This window comes from Mastomys coucha, unplaced genomic scaffold, assembly GCF_008632895.1.
Source record: "Mastomys coucha isolate ucsf_1 unplaced genomic scaffold, UCSF_Mcou_1 pScaffold19, whole genome shotgun sequence".
In the NCBI taxonomy this organism is placed as follows: domain Eukaryota; kingdom Metazoa; phylum Chordata; class Mammalia; order Rodentia; family Muridae; genus Mastomys; species Mastomys coucha.
Window position 1 is genome coordinate 5393498 of NW_022196901.1, and position 21614 is coordinate 5415111.

Sequence of the window (21614 nt, forward strand, 5' to 3'; positions counted from 1 at the left end):
GTTGTTCATCCTAAGGGGCTGCAAACCCTTCAGCTCCTTGGGTCCTTTCTCTGGCTCCTTCATTGGGGGCCCTTTATTATTTTTATTAGATGAAAAGGTCTTGCTAAGTTACTCAGGTTGATCTTGAACTTGCATTGTATCCCAGGCAGAAATTTGGCTATAGTTTTCTAGGTTTCAGTCTAAAATGAACTGGATCCATTGTTGCAAGCCTGAGGTACAGCCTCACCGTGGTAGGAGCATGTGGCAGAAGCAGCCCTTCTCATGGCATCCAGGGAACAAAAGAAAAATAGGAATGAACAAGAAATAAAGCATAGTCTTTCAAGACTCCTTCCCTCACTGTGATGAGACCTGCTTTCTCTAGCAAGGCCACACCTAGAATGAACATAGAGTGAATCCATCCATTGATTATGCCTGGGCACTAATCGTCCAATCACTCATCAATGACTAGATCCACCAACTGAGGAATAAAATTCCCCAGATGAGACTTTTGTGGAGAGATTTCATACGCAAACTATAACAAATTCCCTGAAGGTGGAGGCAAACATTCTGGATCCACTGTCTAAGCAGTCATGTTCTTGGTTTAGTGACAAATGTAAACCATAAGACATCATACTGAACACATGTTTGCCTTACTGCTAAAAATCTTTTTGCAGAAAGAAATTGATCACCATAAGAAGCATAAACCAAACATTATCCATTGTACAACCAAAGCGACATGTTCTCTAGTCTACCTATATGCCTTGTTAGGTTAATCCTCATGTTTAATATGTCATTCGGGAATTTTTTCCTGTGCTCAATTTGTGTAAGGAATTTTTATATGCTATGAAAATATCACAAAGAAGGCAAAAAATCTGATCCTATGGAATACATTGTAGAACACGGGCCAGCAAACGTGTTATGTAAAGTGTAAAAAGAACAAATATTTTAAGCTTTGCTGGCCATGTGGCTTCTGTTGCTAATAAAGGTAATTAAGTTAGAAATGGCTTTTGCCTTTCTTTGTTTTTTTTTTTTTTTTTTTTTTTTTTTTTTGTAAAAAAAAAAACCAATCAACAATGGCACTTAGGTTTTCCACATTCTTTCTGCAGAGATACATCTGATGATTGGTAGCTAGCACATTAGAGTGCTAAGATAGTAGGTAGGCAGGCACCCATCTGCATTGTTGTGTATACTGGGCCCTGGGTCTGAGGGCTTGGGCTCTGCCCTTGGTTCATCCCTCCCTGGCTTTCTTGAGTAGGTTAGTATATGTCTTTGCTTCCCTTTCTCTCTGTGAAAGTAATAACCACCCTCAGATAGAAGGATCAGCACATGTGAATGCCTGTTCAGTCTTGCTTAGAATACAATGCAAAGCTGAAATGACTAATCAAGAAGAATTGAGCTAATGTCTTCTGAAAACTTTTTCCTTTTTTATGAAACATAAAGTTTTCTGGGTTGCTTTAGGAATGTGTCTCTCTTGAAAAACAAATTTATCTCATAGAAGGAGAGAGGTGTGGTTTTCCTTCCCTATTGACTGATAGCACTGTAAGATTTTTCAGTTCCAAACATCTTTTTTAGCACTTCCAATCATTTCTGGAGGGTTTCTATGTGAAGCATCAGTTGGCTGTCATTGACACATGACTTTCTGAGTCCTACAGGATATATTGGCAAAGGTACCTTTCTGAAAAGTTGAATGAATAACACCTCTTCTCATCAGCAAAAATGCATAAATACATTCTCTTTTGAAGTACTTAAAAAATGTCCACATAGTTGATTTGGAGCTGTAGAGATGGCTCAGTACAAGGCTTGCTATACAAGCAGACAGGTTTGATCCCCAATACCAATGTAAAAGACCTAGTGTGGTGATGCACATTTGTAATCCCAGTGCAGGGGAGATAGAGAGAAGATGATCCCCAGGCTCACAGGCCAGTCATTCTAGCCTAATTATTTAGTCCTGGTCTGGTGAGAAATGCCATCTTACAAAACAAGATGGACTGGCTGGAAATCGGCTCTGGTTAGAAGCAATTGCCATTCTTCCAAGGGACCCACAGCTCCAAGGGCCCACACACAATCATCTGTAACTCCTGTTCCAAGGGACCTGAACCCTCTTCTGCCTTCCATGGGAACCAGGCACACACATGGTACACATACACACATGCAGGCAAAACCTTATGCACGTAAAAATAAAAGAAGTAAATCTAAAACACAGAGTAGAATTCTTAGCAACCACATACTAGCTTGACCTTTGACCTTCATACACATGTGTTCACCCCTGACAGACACATACAAAGAAATGACTTATGATACAATCTGTTACCAAGAAAGCCAAAGGAGAGGATTTGTTGGAAGAATTTGTGAAAGACAGATATCCCTCCCCCAACAAAGGCAGAATGAAGATGCATTGGACCCAGCCTTTATTCCAGAAGCTATCCCTGTTCCAGTGTTAAAAGGTGATGTAGGGAAGACTTGGAATGCTTTTTTAGTGATTGAACTAACAAGCCTTCAAATATTTTTTTCCGTAGGTTTTTACAAAATCTGCCTCCCCTGAAGCCCAGCGGCGGGACAGCAACTTGTTTTCCTTATTGTTTCTGATCATTGGGATCATTTCCTTCATTACATTTTTTCTTCAGGTAAATGATTCATTTTTACTAAATTTGCTCAAGTGGATTTATAAACATATGTATTGGCCTTTGTCATGAAATCATTCCTCCTTTACCATGGCCAATGAGAGCCGGATTATTTTTACTCTTCTGACTCTATCCTCGTCTTCTCTGTCCCAACCAACCATGCTGTAAATGGACACAGTAATATAATAACACTGAATAGATTGCTCTGTGGAGTCTAGAAATGGATGGTGGGAACTAAAGCACAGGCTTTAGGGTAAGCCCTGGATATCAGTTTGGGTATACTTTCTGTTAGTCAATTGGAGTAGTCAGAGAAGTATCTTCCTATATTCCAACACAAATGAGCAATCAAACAAACAAACATAAATAAATGAAACTTCCCAACAGGTCACATTGATTTTTAAAGGTTTTCAAAAGCTTATCATTCAGAAATTACAAAAGGAAAAAAAGTCAGTAATGGGAAAATGACAGTCCTAAAACTCCTAAGAAACATGTACAAAGTATTTTGTAGTCTGTAGATCATGTGGCTCAAATGCAATTGTGAAGGAACTAAATGCTCTTGCAGTGTAGTGTGGCAAGGCATACAGTATGGACACTGGTATTAAACATGGATTTAAAACTTGCTCACACATACACACAGTTATGTGTCCAGTAATTTAGGCTGTCTGAGCTTCCATTTCTTTATCTGTAAAAATGAGTGAAGTGTTGCTTCTTCATAATTAAGAGAGTTTGTGTGACGAAGTATTCAGATTGATTTGAGATATTTTTTAACTACTAATTAAGTAAGAAGGTAAACAATCAATTACTGAATATATCAATAATAATTCTACATGTCATTTTTTAGTTAACTACATTGGTTCTTTATTGAATACATTCTAAGAATATATTGCTATTTTAACAGTTAGCCCTTGTATGAATACTCTTAGCTAAAACTAAACTGTTTTCTTTATAATACATTCTAATACATTGTTCTTAACATGCTAGGAATACAAAACAAAATAAAACAGAACAAAACAAAACAAAAACAAAGGTGTTTCTTCACAGGGAAGAGTGTTTTGCAGACACAGATTGTAGGCGTTCAGGTTGTATGGTGCCCAGATTGAGATCAGCATCCATTTACATAAGATCCTGCTAACTATTTGCTACAGGCTGGTGTAAGGAACTAGATTGTGTTGAGACAAATTAGTTAAAAGATTCATTGTGGAACTTGACCTTGGTACAGTAAATGAGCCACTATGTGCCTGTGAGAGTATCCCAGGTATTTGAAAATGTACAGTTGCTCCATGAGAATCAGGAGGCCGTTAGAAGGGAGGCAGTCTTTAGCTGGTCATTTCTGCTTTGACAGTTGGGATGGTAAAGCAGAAGGCATGAAAACAGTTCAGTCACAGTCTTCTCTGATGGCAACTGAGTCAGCATGACTGCACACCCACATTAAGAAGTCAGCGGATCCACACACCTCCCCTGTGTAAACACAGCCCAGTGCTGGAAACTGTACAATGCCCAACTGCTCATCTGAGAAATAGGCAGGGATTCACACTAATTAGTGTTTTGGTTCCTGACCAGTCTTCCGTGTGATGTCTCTTATTCTTCCTAGGGCTTCACTTTTGGCAAAGCTGGAGAGATCCTCACCAAGCGACTCCGATACATGGTTTTCAAGTCCATGCTGAGACAGGTACAGCTATTGAGGGTTGTACCCTGGGAAGAGTGTTTTGCAGTCACAGATTGTAGGCGTTCAGGTTGTATGGTGCCCAGATTGAGATCAGCATCCATTTACATAAGGTCCTCCTAACTATTTGCTGCAGGCTGGTGTAAGGAACTAGATTGTGTTGAGACAAATGTATCTCCTGATAATTGTGCACTGGGCCTTTTTAACTCAGCAGTGAGAGGCAATGGAAGCAGAAGTGGTCCTTTGTCCTTTATCTTATCCCAAAGGTCAAGACGTTGTAGAAGGAACCTTCTACACCCTTGGGCCCTCTGTTGCGTCTTTCTCCTGTGTACTCAGAACATTCTGTCATGACTCTGTGTGCCTGGAGATCTTTTGCACTCTTGTTGCCCAAATTCAGATTCCTTTTTATGGCCCATTTCTCAATGTCGAGATTCTTTGCTGAAATGACTAAAATAGTAACCCAAGTTACAGTGGTATTAGCCATCATAACTTAAGATGAGTGCGTATGACATTCTGTACATTCAGGTCCTGAACCACTGTTCTGAAAGCTGAATACAGAAGCTGTGAGTGCTAAACAAAAGTGTCTCGGCTACCTTCCTCCTGGAGTTAAGGTCTCATGAATAGGACTTAAGGATAACAAATCCCTTTGTGCCACAGGATGTAAGCTGGTTTGATGACCCTAAGAACACCACAGGAGCGCTGACCACCAGGCTCGCCAACGATGCTGCTCAAGTGAAAGGGGTATGTGCTTCCTTTCTGTGGATGTTCGTATCCATTCTGTTTCAGGCTTAACACACGACTTCCTGATTACTTGAGTTAATGGTCACCATTTTGAAGACACCGTAACTAGGTATCTGTGTTAATTACTTATCTATTGCTCATGTCCTTAAAAGCTACTATAAAACATCATGACCAAAAGCAGCTTATAAAAGGAAGAGGTACTTTGGATTTAAAGTTCCAGAGAAAGCGTAAGTCCTCGCAGAGAGGTATGGCAGTGGGAACGGGAACCTGAGACGTCACATATTCAACAGCAGGCACAATGCAGAGCAAGTGAACTGGAAGGGAGAGGAGGCCTTAAACTCTCAAAGCCCCCCTCCAGTGACATGCTTCCTCCAGCAAGGCTGTACCTCCTGGAACCTCTCTGAACAGTGCTGCCAGCTGAGACCAAGTGCCCAAATGCCTGAGCCTCTGGGGGACATTTCCTATGCAAACCACCACAAGTTCTATCCCACAAACATATCGAATTCTTTATAGCAAATATGTTAAAATTCAAAGGTTATATATCATATAACATATAGATAACTATAAATTTCCTTGTGTTTGCTATGCCAGCCATAACATGAGGAAGACTGATATGAAGGAATAGTTACTCAGGAAACGAAGAGTTCTTGGCGTACCCACCAGAATCACTCTGTTCTCAATGTTCAGTTAATATTTATAATTGATGTTAGGAGAAAAAAAGGATAGGGTAGTTGTTACCTAAAACATAATGGACGTTACAGTTCAGTAAGAAACAAAGAAAATGTTCTTTAAAGTTACACTGAAGAAAGTGAAAAGCACATTAAAACTGTAGCATGGGCAGAAAGACACTCTGCTAAACTAAGAAACCGAAAATATTCTGTTACCTGAATCCCCAGTCGATATCAACGGTTGAATTACTAGGCTTTGACTCTTTAGATGAAGTGACAGTTCCTTCTCCAGCCTGTAAAGTGGTGCTGAGCTTGAATGGCACATGGTCTCTTCTGTGTGAGTCTGTCTTGAGTCTTGCCCTTTCTTATGCTTCAGTCTTCCTGAGAGGTTGTGATATACATCCTCTGCGGTTTAATAAATGGGACCTGTGATAAGTAAAGTTACACATTTGAATGTACACAGAGCTGTGAAACTGCAGTATAATTCTTATGAATTCCTCTTTCATGTGGCTCTCTGCTTAAAGCAAACATATAGCAAGATCCATGATACGGATGCAAGCATATAAAACTTAAGAGAACAAAATGGACACTGAATAAAGTAATTTTTAACTTCCTCAGACAGACAATTGTTTTGTTCTTATAAAATCTACACAACAGGTCATATTGTCAAAAGGTAACTGGGTGGGGGTTGGAGGGAGGTGGTAGGACCAAATGCTGCCTTGTTTAAGGAAGAAAAGCTCCAATTATGAGATATAGCCAGAGGCCTGAAGTATGTCTCTACATGAGTGTTCTAATTAGAACAAATATAAAGGACCTAAGGTTAGACCATGCATATATCTCATAGCAAAGAGGATAAAAACACTAGATGAAGTCGAAGGATGTCATATTTTGTGGTCAGCATCACATTAGGAATTAGATAAGAACTCATTGATAAGTTTTTTAAATGGGAGTTATGTGGCCCTTATGTGAATATCAGCTGAGAGGAGTAAAAGTAGAGGTAGAAAATCTATTACAATAGTCTAGGAGAGGTGTCCTAGAGAGGTCATACTAAAAGTAACAAAACATAGCTGAATCTGGATATACTTTAAAGGTATATACTCCACAGAATTTGCTGATGAGATTAGATGGTGGATTTGAGAGGTAAGATTGTTGAGTAAGATTGTTTGGTCTATATGAATTGAAAAAATAATGGAGTTGTTCTTTAATGAAATTGAATCCTATTGGAAGATGAAGCTTGGTTAAGAATTGAGAGCTATGTGTGTGACTTAATTAGTTATGTCCACATTGATGACCAACTGGACATGTCAAAAAGCAAGGAATTTTGTGCGGCTAGAGTTTAGCAGAGAAGTCTAATTTAGAAGTACTCACTTGTAGATTCTTTTTCAGTGAGATGGTAGCTTTTAAGGACATGAAAAGATGGCCAAGAAATCTTATGTGAAGAGGGAGTCTTGAGTCCTGAGGTCTCAGTGGTGTGAGAACAGAGAGAACTAGGGGTTCAAGACACAGAAGAGTGGTGTCCTGGCAGCGAAACTGAGTGTTCTAAGAGAAGAAGACAGTTGGACATTTGCTCTGTGCACTAATGGTTGTCCCATGGACTGTCAAGTGTGGTGGGAAAAAAAAGCCTGATGGACATAGTCTTCAGAGACAGGGGAAAAGAGAAAGACCACAGACAGAGACATCGTTAAAAGACTTTTTGCAAAAGAGAAAAGAGCCAAACATTTAGGAATTTATCATCTCTGGAACTATCTTAATGATAGTGGTCCAAAGCAAGACCTCCATATGCCTAAAAGCTGACAAGGCAGGGCCCTGTCTCTGCTGTGTCCGTGGGAGGTGTGCTGGGTGCTTCTGTCCCTCAGTGGCTTCTGTGTAGACGCTGACAAAAGGAGCATTCCTGAGACGCATCATCCCTCTAAGATGCTTCTCTCGCTTTCACATTGTAATCTTTACTGAGACCAGCCAGTCTTGCTCAAATGAAATAAATTAGGACTGGTAAAGGATGTGTGCTGTTTGCAGAGAAGTTGGGTCTGGAGGTCAGAATAAGGATGCTAGATTGTATGAGGTGCCAGAGTAGTTTAACCAAAGACAAATGTGGACTGTTCTGCATGGAGGTGTGCTACACTGACTAGACTATCTGCTGGTTTTGAGTTGGGACTCATTGTGTAGGAGAGCCATGTGTCATGAATCTTTCAGAATTCTACCCAAAGGCTCTGCTTACTGTAAACCATATTCCAGAACTTTTGAATCTGCATTTTTCCAAGAAAATAAGTGTTTCAAACAGGCCCAAGTATATTGACACCTATCTTCCTTAAATTGCAGTTTCATAGCTAGATGGCCACCATTCCCAACTTAATATAACTGTCAGATACTTACATTCTGATTTTCTTTAGTCTTCATGCTTTGGTGCATGAAGATTTTTTGGTATTGAAAGATTATGGGAATATGAACTTGCACTCTGAGTTATTATTCTACACTTGTAAATCATGAGAAATCTTCATTTTAGAAACCAAATGCTTTGTATAAAGACATCTTTCCTTTTACTTCATAGGTGAGAAGATTTTCATGAAAATTAGTTATTATTCTTGAACATACTTTAGAATATAAACCATGCAACAGGGATTTGTTCTTGTTGTTTTTGTTTGTTTGCTTGTTTGTTTGTTTTTTAGAGGGGAAACTGGGAAAGGAGAAATCATATGACATGTAAATAAAGAAAATATCTAATAAAAAAAGAAAAAAAATATAAACCATGTCTCCACTTTTCCTTCAGGCTACAGGGTCTAGGCTTGCTGTTATTGCTCAGAACATAGCAAACCTTGGAACAGGAATCATCATCTCCCTAATCTATGGCTGGCAACTGACACTTTTACTCTTAGCAATTGTACCCATCATTGCTATAGCAGGAGTGGTTGAAATGAAAATGTTGTCTGGACAAGCACTAAAAGATAAGAAGGAACTAGAAGGTTCTGGGAAGGTGAGTTAAACTAACTAGGACTGTTCTGTAAGTAGAAAGAGCAATCTTTCCAGTTATGCTTTCTTATTCTCTGTTGCTATGTTCTGGCAATGCTTATGTATGTATGTGTGTGTGTATGTGTGTGTTCTTGTGGGTGCACATGTATGTGAAAGTACACATGCATGTTGTATGGAGGTCAGAAAACACCCTGGATGATATTTCTCAGGTATGGTCCAGTATGCTTTTTGAGATGTGGTTGTTCACTGTTTGAGATAGGATCTCGCCCCCCATTCCTGTGCCTTCAGAACTAAGCACAATTCTAGGCACAAGCCACCAAGCATAGCTGAGATGTTTATCCCTGAGTTCTAGAGGTCAAACTGGAACTTGTGCTTGCAAAGCTTTACCAACAGAGTCATCTCCTCCATCTACAGCAATTTTGTTTGTTTTGGTTTATTTGCTTGCTTGTTTTTTGTTTTTTGAGACAGATATAGCCTTGGCTGTTCTGGAACTCACTCTGTAAACCAGGTTGGCCTTGAACTGAGAGATCCTCCTGCTTCTGCCTCTAGTGTGCTGGGATTGAAGGTGTGTGCCACCACTGCCCTGTACTGCCCTGTTACTATAATGATATCTCAAGATTAGAATTTGAAGTGGAAACATATCCTTACTTTCAAATGCTGACATCTGCTTTTCAGGGCTTTGGTTCAGGCCACTGTCTTCAGATTCCTCTCTTCTCACTCAGCCCTCCTCTTTTTCTTTTCTCTTTACCTCTTTCCTCCCCCTGTTTTAATGATGGTTTCTGTGCTGCAAAGAGACACTCATGAACAAAGCAATTTGAGGAGGGAAGGGTTCATGTTATTCAGTGAAGACCAGGAAGGACCCCAGAGGCAGGAGCTAATGCAGAGATCATGGAGGTTGCTACTTATTGGCTTACTTCCTATGCTTAGCTCAGCCTGCTTTCTTTTAGAACTACCAGCCCAGATGTGGCATCACCCACAATGGGCTGGGCCCTCCTCTATCAATCACTAATTAAGAAAATGTCCTATAGGCTTGCCTGCAGCTGGATCTTATGTAAGCATTTCTTAATCAGGGCTCTCTCCTCTATGGTTTGACTCTTGTTTACATCAAATTGACATAAAACTAGCCAGTACACTCTCCCTACCTCCTGTTCCCCCTGTTTCTTTCAAATAAGCTGAAAGCCATCAGGTTCAGGAAAGTGGACCCATTTTATTATGAATAATTGGGGAGATTCAAAGTGGAAAAAAATCCCAAATATATTTGTCTTCTTCATTTTGGGTTACATAATCTAGTCAGTTTGGATTACTCTGGTGCCTCATGCCATTTTATATCTTAGTCTCACTGTTAAGAATGTTTTCTAAGAAAATCATTCACTATGAGCAAATGTTTATGTACAAAGCAATATTTATTACAATGTTATTTGTAGTAAAAGAATTGAAGCTTTTATTAATGTGGTTTATATACTTCAAATTAACTGCCTATTGGATCTTGTGTTTGTTGTGTTGTAGATTGCTACAGAAGCAATTGAAAATTTCCGCACTGTCGTCTCTTTGACTCGGGAGCAGAAGTTTGAAACTATGTATGCCCAGAGCTTGCAGATACCATACAGGTAAGACTCCCTAAAGAGTGGGCCAGGGCTCTGAGGAGATTTCCAAGCAGGACTTCAGTTTTTAGGATTACTTTTGCCAAAAGGCAGAATGCACATGAAGAAAGTACTAGAAGGAACACCAGGGCTTATCAAGAGAGGAATGAAGAGACCTGAGCTTAGTCAGGGCATCCATGACATAAACCGGTGAAGGCTGGTGACACATGGGGAAGGGAGGGAAGAGGACAACTGTTAATGGCTCTGGTGTCCAGTTGGGATAATGACTCTGCTATTTGCTGTATTTGGGGTGACTGTTCTCTATGGAATATGGGATTGAAGGTATTGTGGTGATACAGAAAGCTCTCCTGAGGATCTTTTCTGTTCCTATGTTTCCTGGGGAACCTTCTCTTCTCCCTTCACCCCAGCAGTATCCATGAGGGCTCTAAAGGGTGACCAGGCCATGAGCAAGGCCAACCTTGAGTCCCAGCTTCTTCTCTAGGATGAGGCAAGAACTGGCCCTGACTGCAGTAAATCCAAACACCTCTGTCACAACCATGGCAGGCCTCCCTTTCCTAGGAAAAGTTTCCTAAGTGGCAAAGACATGATCAAAGGTGGTGTGTTTAAACAGGAGTAGTAGGTCAAAAGTCTGTCCCTGTCCCTGTTCCCACCCTGTCCCTGCCCACACCTCCACACCCAACACCCTAGTAGTTCAGAAATTCCTGGAATGTTAATCCTTTGTAAAGCCTTCCCAGACTCCAGACAGACAAGTGCATCTTTCCTCCCACAGCACATTCCTCAGGAAGTCCCTCCACTGCAGCTCCTCTAGATCCCCACATGCAAGGACATGGCTGCTCCCCTGTCACCCACAGCTGGAGTGTGCTGGGTAGATGTGTTGGGAGGTGTCCTGCTCTACAGGACACCAGTGTTGTGTGTCCCATAGTGTGGGAAAGGGAAGAACCACTCATTGTTAATGTAAAACAGGCCCTTCTCAGGGTTCTGGGCCAGTTATCTTCCATCAACCCACTGAGATGTAATAATCCTACACTGAAGATGAAGACAGCACTGAGTCTCAGAGACATGGCTGTTTCCAAAATTCACACAGCTACACCAAAGGGGATCCAGCTGAATTCTTTGGAAATGGAGTCCACAGTATCTGTCATGCTTGTGTGCCTCACTGCCAATCCACAATAAGCTGCTTGAATGACTGAACAATGGAGTGAATTTGAATTGTCTTCTTTCCAGAAATGCGATGAAGAAGGCACACATCTTTGGGATCACATTCTCCTTCACACAGGCCATGATGTATTTTTCTTATGCTGCTTGTTTCCGGTTTGGTGCCTACTTGGTGGCACAACAACTCATGACTTTTGATAATGTTCTGTTGTAAGTATTATGTTCACGTGTATATTTTAACCCTGATAGTAAATCAAGGATGAGAACTTGTATGGTGAAGTGTCATATAGAGCATTTGATAGTTAAGAAAGTGGCATTTTCCTCTGAGTGTCCATATAGTACTAATAATACTCCACATTTTATCAGAAATTTTTCTAGCTGATAAGTTATTTCTCTGCTGTAAAAATGAGCCAATTAAAGCCAGATTAAAGTATACACAATACTAGGTTTATTGGGAAGCTGTTCTCTGGCAGGCAAGTTCACTGGCCCCAGGGAAGTCTCCATAGGAAAGGAGACAGAGGAAAGGAAAAAGAAAAAGAGAGAGAACATTTGTAAGCACAGAAAAGGAAAAGAGGGGGGAGAGAAGATTTGAGAGAAAGAAACAGAGAGAGACACACACACACAGAGAAACACAGAGAGAGAGAGAGATAGAGAAAAAGAGAGAGAGAGAGACAGAGACACCCAGAAAGAGACAGATGCAAGCAAAATGTCTGGTTATATAGCAAAGAACTTCTGAGAGAAGAACAGTCTAGACCCTGGGTTGGAAAGTTCAGGGTTGAGGTTGGAGATGGGGTATGCTAGGTAGGGACTGAGGTATAATGGGAGAACCAAGAGGCCAGGTCTGCTTTGGTTTTAAAATACATACCTCAGCCCCTTGTCCCCACGGTCCAAAATCAAACATCCCACTCATTTGTTGATAATAAGTGAATAAAGATTAACATAATTGTCTAGGACTATTTCCTGCTGGCATCCAGGTATGGTTTTGTGGTATGGGCAGAAAGCTGGACTGTTGGCCCAGTGGGAAGAGCTGTTGTTTCACTGCTGTCCAGGCTGTGGGGCCATCTCGGGGTAGGGGTGTGCAGGCACAGTTCAAGCAGTCTGTGAGGCTGGGCTGAAGCACCCATCTTAGGTAACTACTTTGGAGCTGCCCTGGGCTGAAGCATCCATCTTAGATAACTACTTTGGAGCTGCCCTGTATGCAGCTTGTGAGGAGACATCTGGACTTGGCAGGATTCTGGAAAACATGTATATGTTAGGGGTAGAAGATAAAGTTAAGGGGCTTGGGGAGAAAAACGTTTTTCCTAGGTATAGATTTGAGAATTTTAGGTCCATGGTTTTTGTAGTTGGAGGACGGTGGCATCCTAGGACCAGAGAAAGGGGAAAAGATCCCACCCTTAGGAACAGGAAGTGGGAGGGAAACAAGCTGTTGATTGACAGCACTTATCTGTAGTTCATTTGACCTGGATTCGAGTGGATTCCCTGAAGCTTGTAAGAATATTTTTAAGTTTAAAAAAGATAAATCCTTTGGTACTTTACTAACCTTGAACACCTTCCATCTAAAGTATTTTTTTAAATTTCTCCTATATACCTTAAATCATGTTCCTATCACCCACCATTTTTGTTCCATGTTCTCTAACCTTCATAACTTGCAGTTACCACTTCAAACTGCTTTCTAGATCCTCAAACACTTTCTTCGAAGTTCTCCCAACCTCAGCCCTTGTATTAACTTTACATCTTTTCCTCACTAATCATTTACCATGAGACACAGGTGGTTGATCATCTGGAGCAGCCATTGTAAAATGGGTTCCTTAAGACAAAGTTACTTCTTTCACTAATTTAGTCTTCAAGCCCCTCGGAGATCTGAGAAGGATCGATTGTAATCTAAATGGCCTATGTAGTAATTAAAATGACAGACTTACCCATGACCTAGACAGTCACCCCACTAGGTCCCTTTGCCGTGGATGGCTTAGTTGAAAACATAGGTCCCAGGGCAGGATCAGTCTTTGGCTGCCATGCCCAACAACTCTGAGAGGCCTTCCTGTGGAGGAAGAAGCTGGGAGACTGGCCTTGCTTTGTCTTAAATGACATGAGGCATGTCAGGTACCTGTTTGTCCACAGTTCAGGCCAGGCCATAGCAACAGGCAAGGCCTCAGAGCAGTCTTTCTCAGCAGTTATCATACCGTGATCTAGGTGGAGTCCTTTCTTGTGCCCGTATCTTCTTGGAGATCTTGATAGGGTCAGTGCTAGGATTTGAGAGTCTCTGTCATCTTAGGCATCTGAAATGTCTTATTCAGCAGGTTTCTGAATGTCTGACCTTCCAAATGTGTGCCTAGACAGATTCAGTTCAGAGGTCTCCAGAAGGCCATGCTTTGGAAAAAGGTCTTACATTCAGCAAGGAATAGAGCAGCTCCTTTAAAATGCTTTCTGACAGGGCAGCTAAGAGGTGGGTGATGTGCCAACTCCTACCAAACCTGAGATATTAAAAGTAAAGAAACACATAGCACATATACACACAGATACAAATGCATTCACACACACACACACACACACACACACACACACATACACACACAAAGAGAGAAAGAGAGAGAGAGAGAGAGAGAGAGAGAGAGAGAGAGAGAGAGACCTACAAAGTGGGAAGGTTACTCAGAAACTAAACTCCCTTTTTCCTAGAGGGCTGTGTGATTTTGGTGGTGGTGGTTTGATTTGGTTTTTTGTTTTGTTTCATTAAGTGTTATTTGTACCCTTGCATGAGTTGCTCCTCCATCACTTCCAATTACTCAGCTTAGACAAACAAGATTGCTGAAGCCCACAGCCTTGAACAGCGGACCAGCCTTGAACATAGTTCTAGTCAGATGGAAGGGAGCTCTGCTGTCAGGAGAGAGAGACTGCCAGACTTTTGTCTTGGGAAGGAGGGTAAAGAAGTCAGAAGTTGGGCTGGAGAGATGGCTCAGCGGTTAAGAGCACTGACTGTTCTTCTGTAGGTCCTGAGTTCCAACTCCAGCAACCACATGGTGGCTCACAACCATCTGTAATGAGATTGGACGGTCTCTGACAGCTATAGTGTACTTAGATATAATAATAAATAAATAAATCTTTAAAAAAAAAAGAAGTCAGAAGTTTGCCACTGTTATTTATCAGTGGTTCCTTTCCTCGTGTGTTTGCCTGTCAGGGATCTAACTAAGTCCTAGTATCTCAGAAGCTAGAGGGATTTTTAAATGACAGTGGGAGCTCCGGATTAGGATTTTCCCTCTATGTTTCTGCGAACATTGAAACTTACACTTTGGTCATGGGAAGAGGAACCTGAAAGAAATCCTGTGACTATGATGTCACCAAGTATGTAGATTGTTGATCAAGATTATACATGAACTTTCTGAGCTTCCAAATGGTGACAAGCCTGGCTAGACTTCCCTCTGATAGTTCAGTATAGTCAATGCTATAACACTTTGCATTGCAACCCAAACTAGATAAGCCTGGCTGGATAATGTGATAATATACTATTTCTACCCTATTTAAGCATTGATTTACTCTCGTGTTGAAGTTAATTCAAGATTAAAAATATTCACCTTCTAACATATATGTTTCACAGGGGGTTGTGTGATTATACCCAAAGATCAAAGTCAAACATCCCTGGAATTGTGAGATATTGATTTTAAGCTCATTTTGCTTATATTTTATCCCAATATTTCTAAAGTTACTGACACTTACCGAGTCTCATGTCGTAGTTTAAGAATGCAGTAGCTTCTTGAAAGTGGCATCATAGCTGTGTACTAAAGAACAGCTACTAAACCACAAAGTTCTCTGTGTGTGGCTTACATGGTTTCTAAGAATTGATCTCAGCAACACTGACTATGCATTACTGATCACCTTAGTTATGCTGTGTAATAATCATCAACTAAACTTCAGTGACATGGAACTATAGCCATTTATTCTGCTTGAAGTCTCTGGGTCACTTCTCCTTATCTGGGTTGGGCAGAGTAGATCTCTGCTGTGGTCACTGTTGTTTGCAATGAGCTATAGGCTCATTGGCCAGGATGAAAAATACAAGCTAACAAAACATATGCTGAGTCATAAGCTTGGAACTGGGAACAGTCATTTCCACTACATCCTGTCCATGAAGTTGTGTCACAAGGCCACTGAGAGGTCAAAAGGTGGAAAACAAATTTGTACTTCTAGATGGATGTTTAAGCAAAGGTCATGTTGTGAGAAGTTGCAAAGTACAGGAGAGGTGAACAGGGGCCTTTTGAATCATCTGCTGTGCCTATGTGAAAACATGGGGGAAAGGGTTTGTTTTATCTTTCCACTTTATAATTGCAATCACTCCATTATTAAAGAAGTGCCACATTGTTAGCTTTGTAGCTACCACAGACTGCACATGCTTGTTCTCTATTTTCCAGAGTATTCTCAGCTATTGTCTTTGGTGCCATGGCAGTGGGGCAGGTCAGTTCATTCGCGCCTGACTATGCGAAGGCCAAAGTGTCAGCATCCCACATCATCAGGATCATTGAGAAAACCCCTGAGATTGACAGCTACAGCGCGGAGGGCCTGAAGCCTGTGAGTCTGATGTCCTCAGTGGATATCCATTCCTAACTTCTCAATAAAAAGACATGAAGAAGACATTTAATAAAATTTGTGCTTTAATGAAAAAAATCTAAATTTACTCTTGAGGAGATCTAGATGAGTTGATTTGAATAAATGTTAATACTGTATATTATTTTAACAAAACAAAGTTACAGGGAGATATGAATATTAACCATTGTAGTCTAGGAGAGTACATTGATGTTGTACTAGGAGTTCATGCTATACAACCATTATCTTTTGAGAATGAATTCCAGAGATGTGAAATGAAGCTTAACATGACAGGAGCTTACTTTCCACACCTGGTGCTAAGGGTTACCAGGATACACTGTTTTCAGTATTGTTGCAATCAAGCTAAGTGTTGCTATTCTCACTATAGAATGTGTTGGAAGGAAATGTGCAATTTAATGAAGTCGTGTTCAACTATCCCACCCGACCCAACATCCCAGTGCTTCAGGGGCTGAGCCTCGAGGTGAAGAAGGGCCAGACGCTGGCCCTGGTGGGCAGCAGTGGCTGCGGGAAGAGCACAGTGGTCCAGCTGCTTGAGCGCTTCTACAACCCTATGTCCGGAACAGTGGTGAGCATACTTTTATATTCAAAACATTTCAGGTTTTTAATCATCCAAATGGTTGGATATGTTTAACCCTTGAACAAAGGCCATGATGTTTTTGAATCGTGAAGTAAAAGCCTCTGTTAAATAATCTAACAACCCAGGTTTCGTGTCCAGTCTATGCCAAGTGTACTAGCCAATTTATCCAGCTTCTCTCTCAACATGCTGCCCCTCTGTTCTCTGTTGCAACCAGTCTTTGACCACCTATCTCTCTTGCGATGGTGAGACTTCAGCTGATGGTATAAGGGTTAACAAAACCCAAAGTAGCCAGAAAGATAAAGAGAGTTGCAGGAGATGGGAATGGGAAAAAAAGTCAAGAGCAGGGCACGTTTCAATGTAAAAGTAGTTTGCAAGGGCACAGACTTGTTTAAGTAAGATGAAGACTGAGGCATCATGATATAACATATAGCAATCTGTGGCTTATTTCCACCTTCCTACTCAGTGAAGTGTTGATGGGTGAGCAGTTTAGCATGGTTGACAGAAAGAGAAGGATGTGGAGATTTAGGTGAGTATGGACTAAGAAGATGATGGTGGGGGGATGAAAAGAGGAGCAATAGCAGGAATGGGAGAAGTCCAGGGAACTGGTTGACTGGTTGACAGGAGGCCCAAGCATTGTCATGGCAGGATAAGACAATCTACTAACATAGAGGACATGTTACATGATACAAGAAAACAAATAGGACTCCCAAAGTAAGATGGACACATTAGAAGAGCAGGTAGGGGAATGAGGGATGCCCTTTTCTTTCCTCAACTAAGATGGTGAGGGAGTAATCAGGTTTCCACATTCAGCAAAACTTTGAGAGCCTTTCAGAAACTATCTTAGGTGCTGGGCATGAGAGAGATATCTTGTAGATGGTAATGAATTTAAATGATTATAATGAAAGAGAGCGATAGAAAAGGAGCCAAGGAATCAGAATTTAGAGCAGGGAATATTTATTATGTATGACCCATAGCTCCAGGGAGCCTTACTGCCTTTTAAAAAACTATTTCCTATGAGTTCTGATTTCATGTTTTAGTTTTATCACTGAAGTTTTAACATAGGACTAAGTAATGTTATCACTACATCCAAAATTAATAAAATGTTGGCTCTCAAACTCTGATTAAATACTCGATAAATATAAATAAAGTATTTTATTAAATATATTATTAAATTTTTGTAAAGATTCATAAGGTCCAAGTATAGGTAGTTTATGCCTATAATCTCAATATTTGAGAGGCTGAGGCAGGAGAATTCCCATGAGGTAAAGGCTAGCCTGAACTACATTGTAAGTTCAGGACCAGCCTGGTCTATAAAGTAAGGCCTTACCTCAGAGTTGTAGAGGTAGTGAGAGACAAATCAGAGTAAAGTACATTGATACATACATATGAAAATATTCTGATTAGCCCATTATTTTATGTCAACTAAAAGACTAACCAGAAAGCCTTTTCTTTAATCTCACAGTAACCCCGAGAGTTTTAGTAATTTTGATAAATCTGAATTTTGATTTTGGTCCTGAAGTTAATCTATGAACCCTTGCTTTCAGTTTCTAGATGGCAAAGAAATAAAGCAACTGAATGTCCAGTGGCTCCGAGCACACCTGGGCATTGTGTCCCAGGAGCCCATCCTGTTTGACTGCAGCATCGCAGAGAACATCGCCTACGGAGACAACAGCCGGGTTGTGGCTCATGATGAGATTGAGAGGGCAGCCAAGGAGGCCAACATCCACCAGTTCATCGACTCGCTACCTGATGTATGTACCTTGGGACCAGTAGTTAGCAGCTCCTTTAACTTATTCTGTAATGATCCACACCCCATTCTGGGCGTGAGACCCAGGGCATTGCACACAATAGTCAAGTGTTCTGCCATCTAGCTATACCTCTTGGCCAGTCATCATAAACTTAAAAATCTTTTGTCCAAAGGTAAAGAAAATTATATATATATCATACTAACAACTATCAACCAAAATCTATCATACTAACATAGAAGCATTTATACTACTTATCCTAGTTAGGGGTTTTGCTTACCTGTCATTATGAGAAAGAAACAGAATATTAGACATATTCAAGGAATTTTTGAGGACTGAAACAGTCATTTTGTTGATAAGCTTGAGTGTCCACATGTTTCAGGCCAGAGGATACATCGGAGCATCTTTTCCCAGATAAAGGGTAGATTGGCACCATCTGGTCTCCACTGTGGGTTCACTGCTGCTGAAGAAACAAGCATGGTCATTCTGTATTCTCCTCAAAGATCCAAGTATCACTGCGGAATCGGGCCAGACAAGAGCTCTTCACCCATGCCAAAAAGAAGGAATAGAGCCAAGTCACTAGAATGGCTATGGTATTATATGATCTATAACTGATATACCATCCATTGTGGAGTCCCAAGCCACACTCTTAGAGCTGACAATCAAAATCTCCCCTGAACTATTGTCCTATACATTTCTCAAGGTTCCTCCTGTAAGTTAGATAGCTTGAACTTCTCACCTCTTATGTAACTACTTGGTTCTTATTGTGTTCATGTGTCTTACATAAATGATATAAACTCTTCCATTACTACTAGTTCTGTTCATTATTCTAGGAAGTGCTCATGATAAAATAAGACTTGGTAGTCTCCAAGCAGCCGGTCAAGCATGACAACACCAGGTGGCCCAGACTCTTCCCTACAACTCTTGTTACCTTAGTCTTCCTCACAGATAACTGCTACTTTCAAGCATATCACTGGGAGGAGGCCTGTCCCCTTACTCTCGTCAATGATATGCTTGAGGTATTTCCTCAGTCCAACCTTGAATGATTAACTCTTTTTAAGGCTCAGCCATTCAAAGTATAAAACCCTAGTCACTGTTTACTAATAAGAGTCACTGACTCTCAAAGCCTGAATGCAGATCACCATCACCGTGGAAGTTGTTAGGAATATGAATTACAGGCTCTACCCTAGCACTGGTGAAGAAGAAAACTTTGACAGGAGAGTCCACGCTCTGAGACTTAAATCCCAGATGAGAACTGATGCAGGCTACAAAATAGAACCACCATCACTGTATCTCTTAAATACATTTTGTCCCCTGATAGTTGACTACCAAAAGGACCACCTCTGGACCTCAACCTTTCTGTTACTTGGAGCACTTCTGTGGACATCAGGATTCTTATTTTCAGGGTTCTAGTCCAACTCTATTCTCCAAGCATCTCCTTCTGAGTGACTCATCGTAGAAATTAGCTTGCTTGCCATAGTCTATTTCCTCTAATTCTGTATGGAATTAATTAACACTGTCTTTACAGGCCCCACAAGGGTCCCTGCTCAGTCCCTGCAGTGTGGACTCTGCACTCACTCAGAGTGGAGCACAGAAGAGCTCCTGGATTCTGAGGCAGATGCAGCTTTGCGATGGAACCTATATCAAGCCTCTGCCAGGGGCCTTCTCTATAAATAGGAACCTTGTTCTGCCGTCAGATAGTACTAGGGTTGTCAAATACAGTGAATAAAAAGAGAATCCAGGATTTGGAGAGATAGTTCAGTCACTTAAGTGCTTGAGGTATAACCATGAGGCCGAGTTCAGTCCTCAACACCCAGGCAAAGAGTAAGGTGAAGTCCATGCATCTAATCCTTGCTCTGGGGAGGCCCAAAAAGGGGGAATCCCTTGGACTTCACATCTAGCCAGCCTAGACAAATCAGTGAGCCCTAGATTCCAGGGAGAAACCCTATCTGCAGAAAAAAGACTACACAGTTCCCAAGTTACATAGACATGTACACACAGGTGCACACATATGCACACACACCAGAAAGGGAGTACTCATACATAGCGCCTGGTTTTAACAGTCAAAATGCAGGTATAAAGATCAAAGCCAACATGTTTGCTATAATCTTAACATATTAAAGCTCAAAACTAGGAAAATGTTGTTTCCTTATTGTATATGATGCCATATCTTATGCACACCTTGTAATCTCTGTCTCATGTCATACTGACCTATTAGTAATGGTTGCCTATCGTGGGAAAAAGGACAGGAAGATTTTTGAATGGAATGTGAAACACAAAATTTTTGAGGATTACTTGGCTTTTCAAAGTTAAATATTAAAGTACAATCCCTCAATATCTATTAAACATATGGGATTGCTGGTGATATTTCATAAAAACAAAGACCCAAATCCTACCATTCTAGGAACTTTTTCTTTTTTTCACTTTAAAAAACTTCACATGGTATCAACTGTAGGTTATGAATAAGTCAAGCTTTGATGATAATGTACAACTATTTAAATTTCCTACTAACCCTGTCCTAACCATTATGAAAGCAGACGCTGAAAGTTAACACCATTGCACTATCACTACACTAATATGTTTTGGTTAATTCACACTAAAGCATATGATCTTAAGGTATCTATTTTTCAGACAGAAGAGAAAGCCAAGGGCAATAGCACATGGCTGTCATCTCACTGCCTGCAGTTCAAGGCCAGCCTGGTCTATGTAGTAGGTGTGAGATTTCCCTGAGATGCTTAATGAGGCCTTATTAGAGGAGAGTGCCAACAAGATGGCTCAATTTGATCCCCTCAGAAAGATCTAACCTTTACAAGTTTCCCTGTGACCTCCCCCAACAAATAAAATGTAAAAACACATTAAAATAACAGGGATATTAAATCTATCATTTTAGAACTTTTTTGTTGTTTTTTTTCTATGAACCCATTTTAACCTAATTTAGGCTTAAATTTTCTAGTTGCTACATATTATAGTAGTATATATAATATATATATGTATATCATATATGTATATATTATATATATATAATATATATATATATAGTGAGTCTTAGAATTGATTTTTATACTTGGATTTTGACTGCTAAGTCCATCCATGTTCTACATTATATATTATGTTTATTAGAAAATTGTATATTCTGTGATCAAACTGTGTTTGCACTATGCTATCAGCTCTATTATCTTACAACCAAATTCCATTCACAGAAATACGACACCAGAGTGGGAGACAAAGGGACTCAGCTGTCAGGAGGGCAGAAGCAGCGCATCGCCATCGCACGCGCCCTTGTCAGACAGCCTCACATTTTACTTCTGGA

General features: G+C 40.6%; 1 protein-coding gene across 1 annotated transcript in view; it reads left to right on the plus strand.

Moving 5' to 3' along the window:
- Window positions 1–21614, plus strand: part of LOC116097616 (ATP-dependent translocase ABCB1) — a 180388-nt gene that overhangs the window by 157659 nt on the left and 1115 nt on the right. Inside the window, exons 20-29 of the mRNA XM_031380285.1 lie at window positions 2496–2603; window positions 4192–4269; window positions 4921–5004; window positions 8437–8640; window positions 10143–10243; window positions 11462–11602; window positions 15790–15946; window positions 16350–16547; window positions 18104–18310; window positions 21505–21614. The exon at window positions 21505–21614 is cut by the window's right edge and continues 29 nt beyond it. Of these exons, the coding sequence (XP_031236145.1) occupies window positions 2496–2603; window positions 4192–4269; window positions 4921–5004; window positions 8437–8640; window positions 10143–10243; window positions 11462–11602; window positions 15790–15946; window positions 16350–16547; window positions 18104–18310; window positions 21505–21614 (1388 nt within the window). The remainder of the gene's footprint in view (window positions 1–2495; window positions 2604–4191; window positions 4270–4920; window positions 5005–8436; window positions 8641–10142; window positions 10244–11461; window positions 11603–15789; window positions 15947–16349; window positions 16548–18103; window positions 18311–21504) is intronic.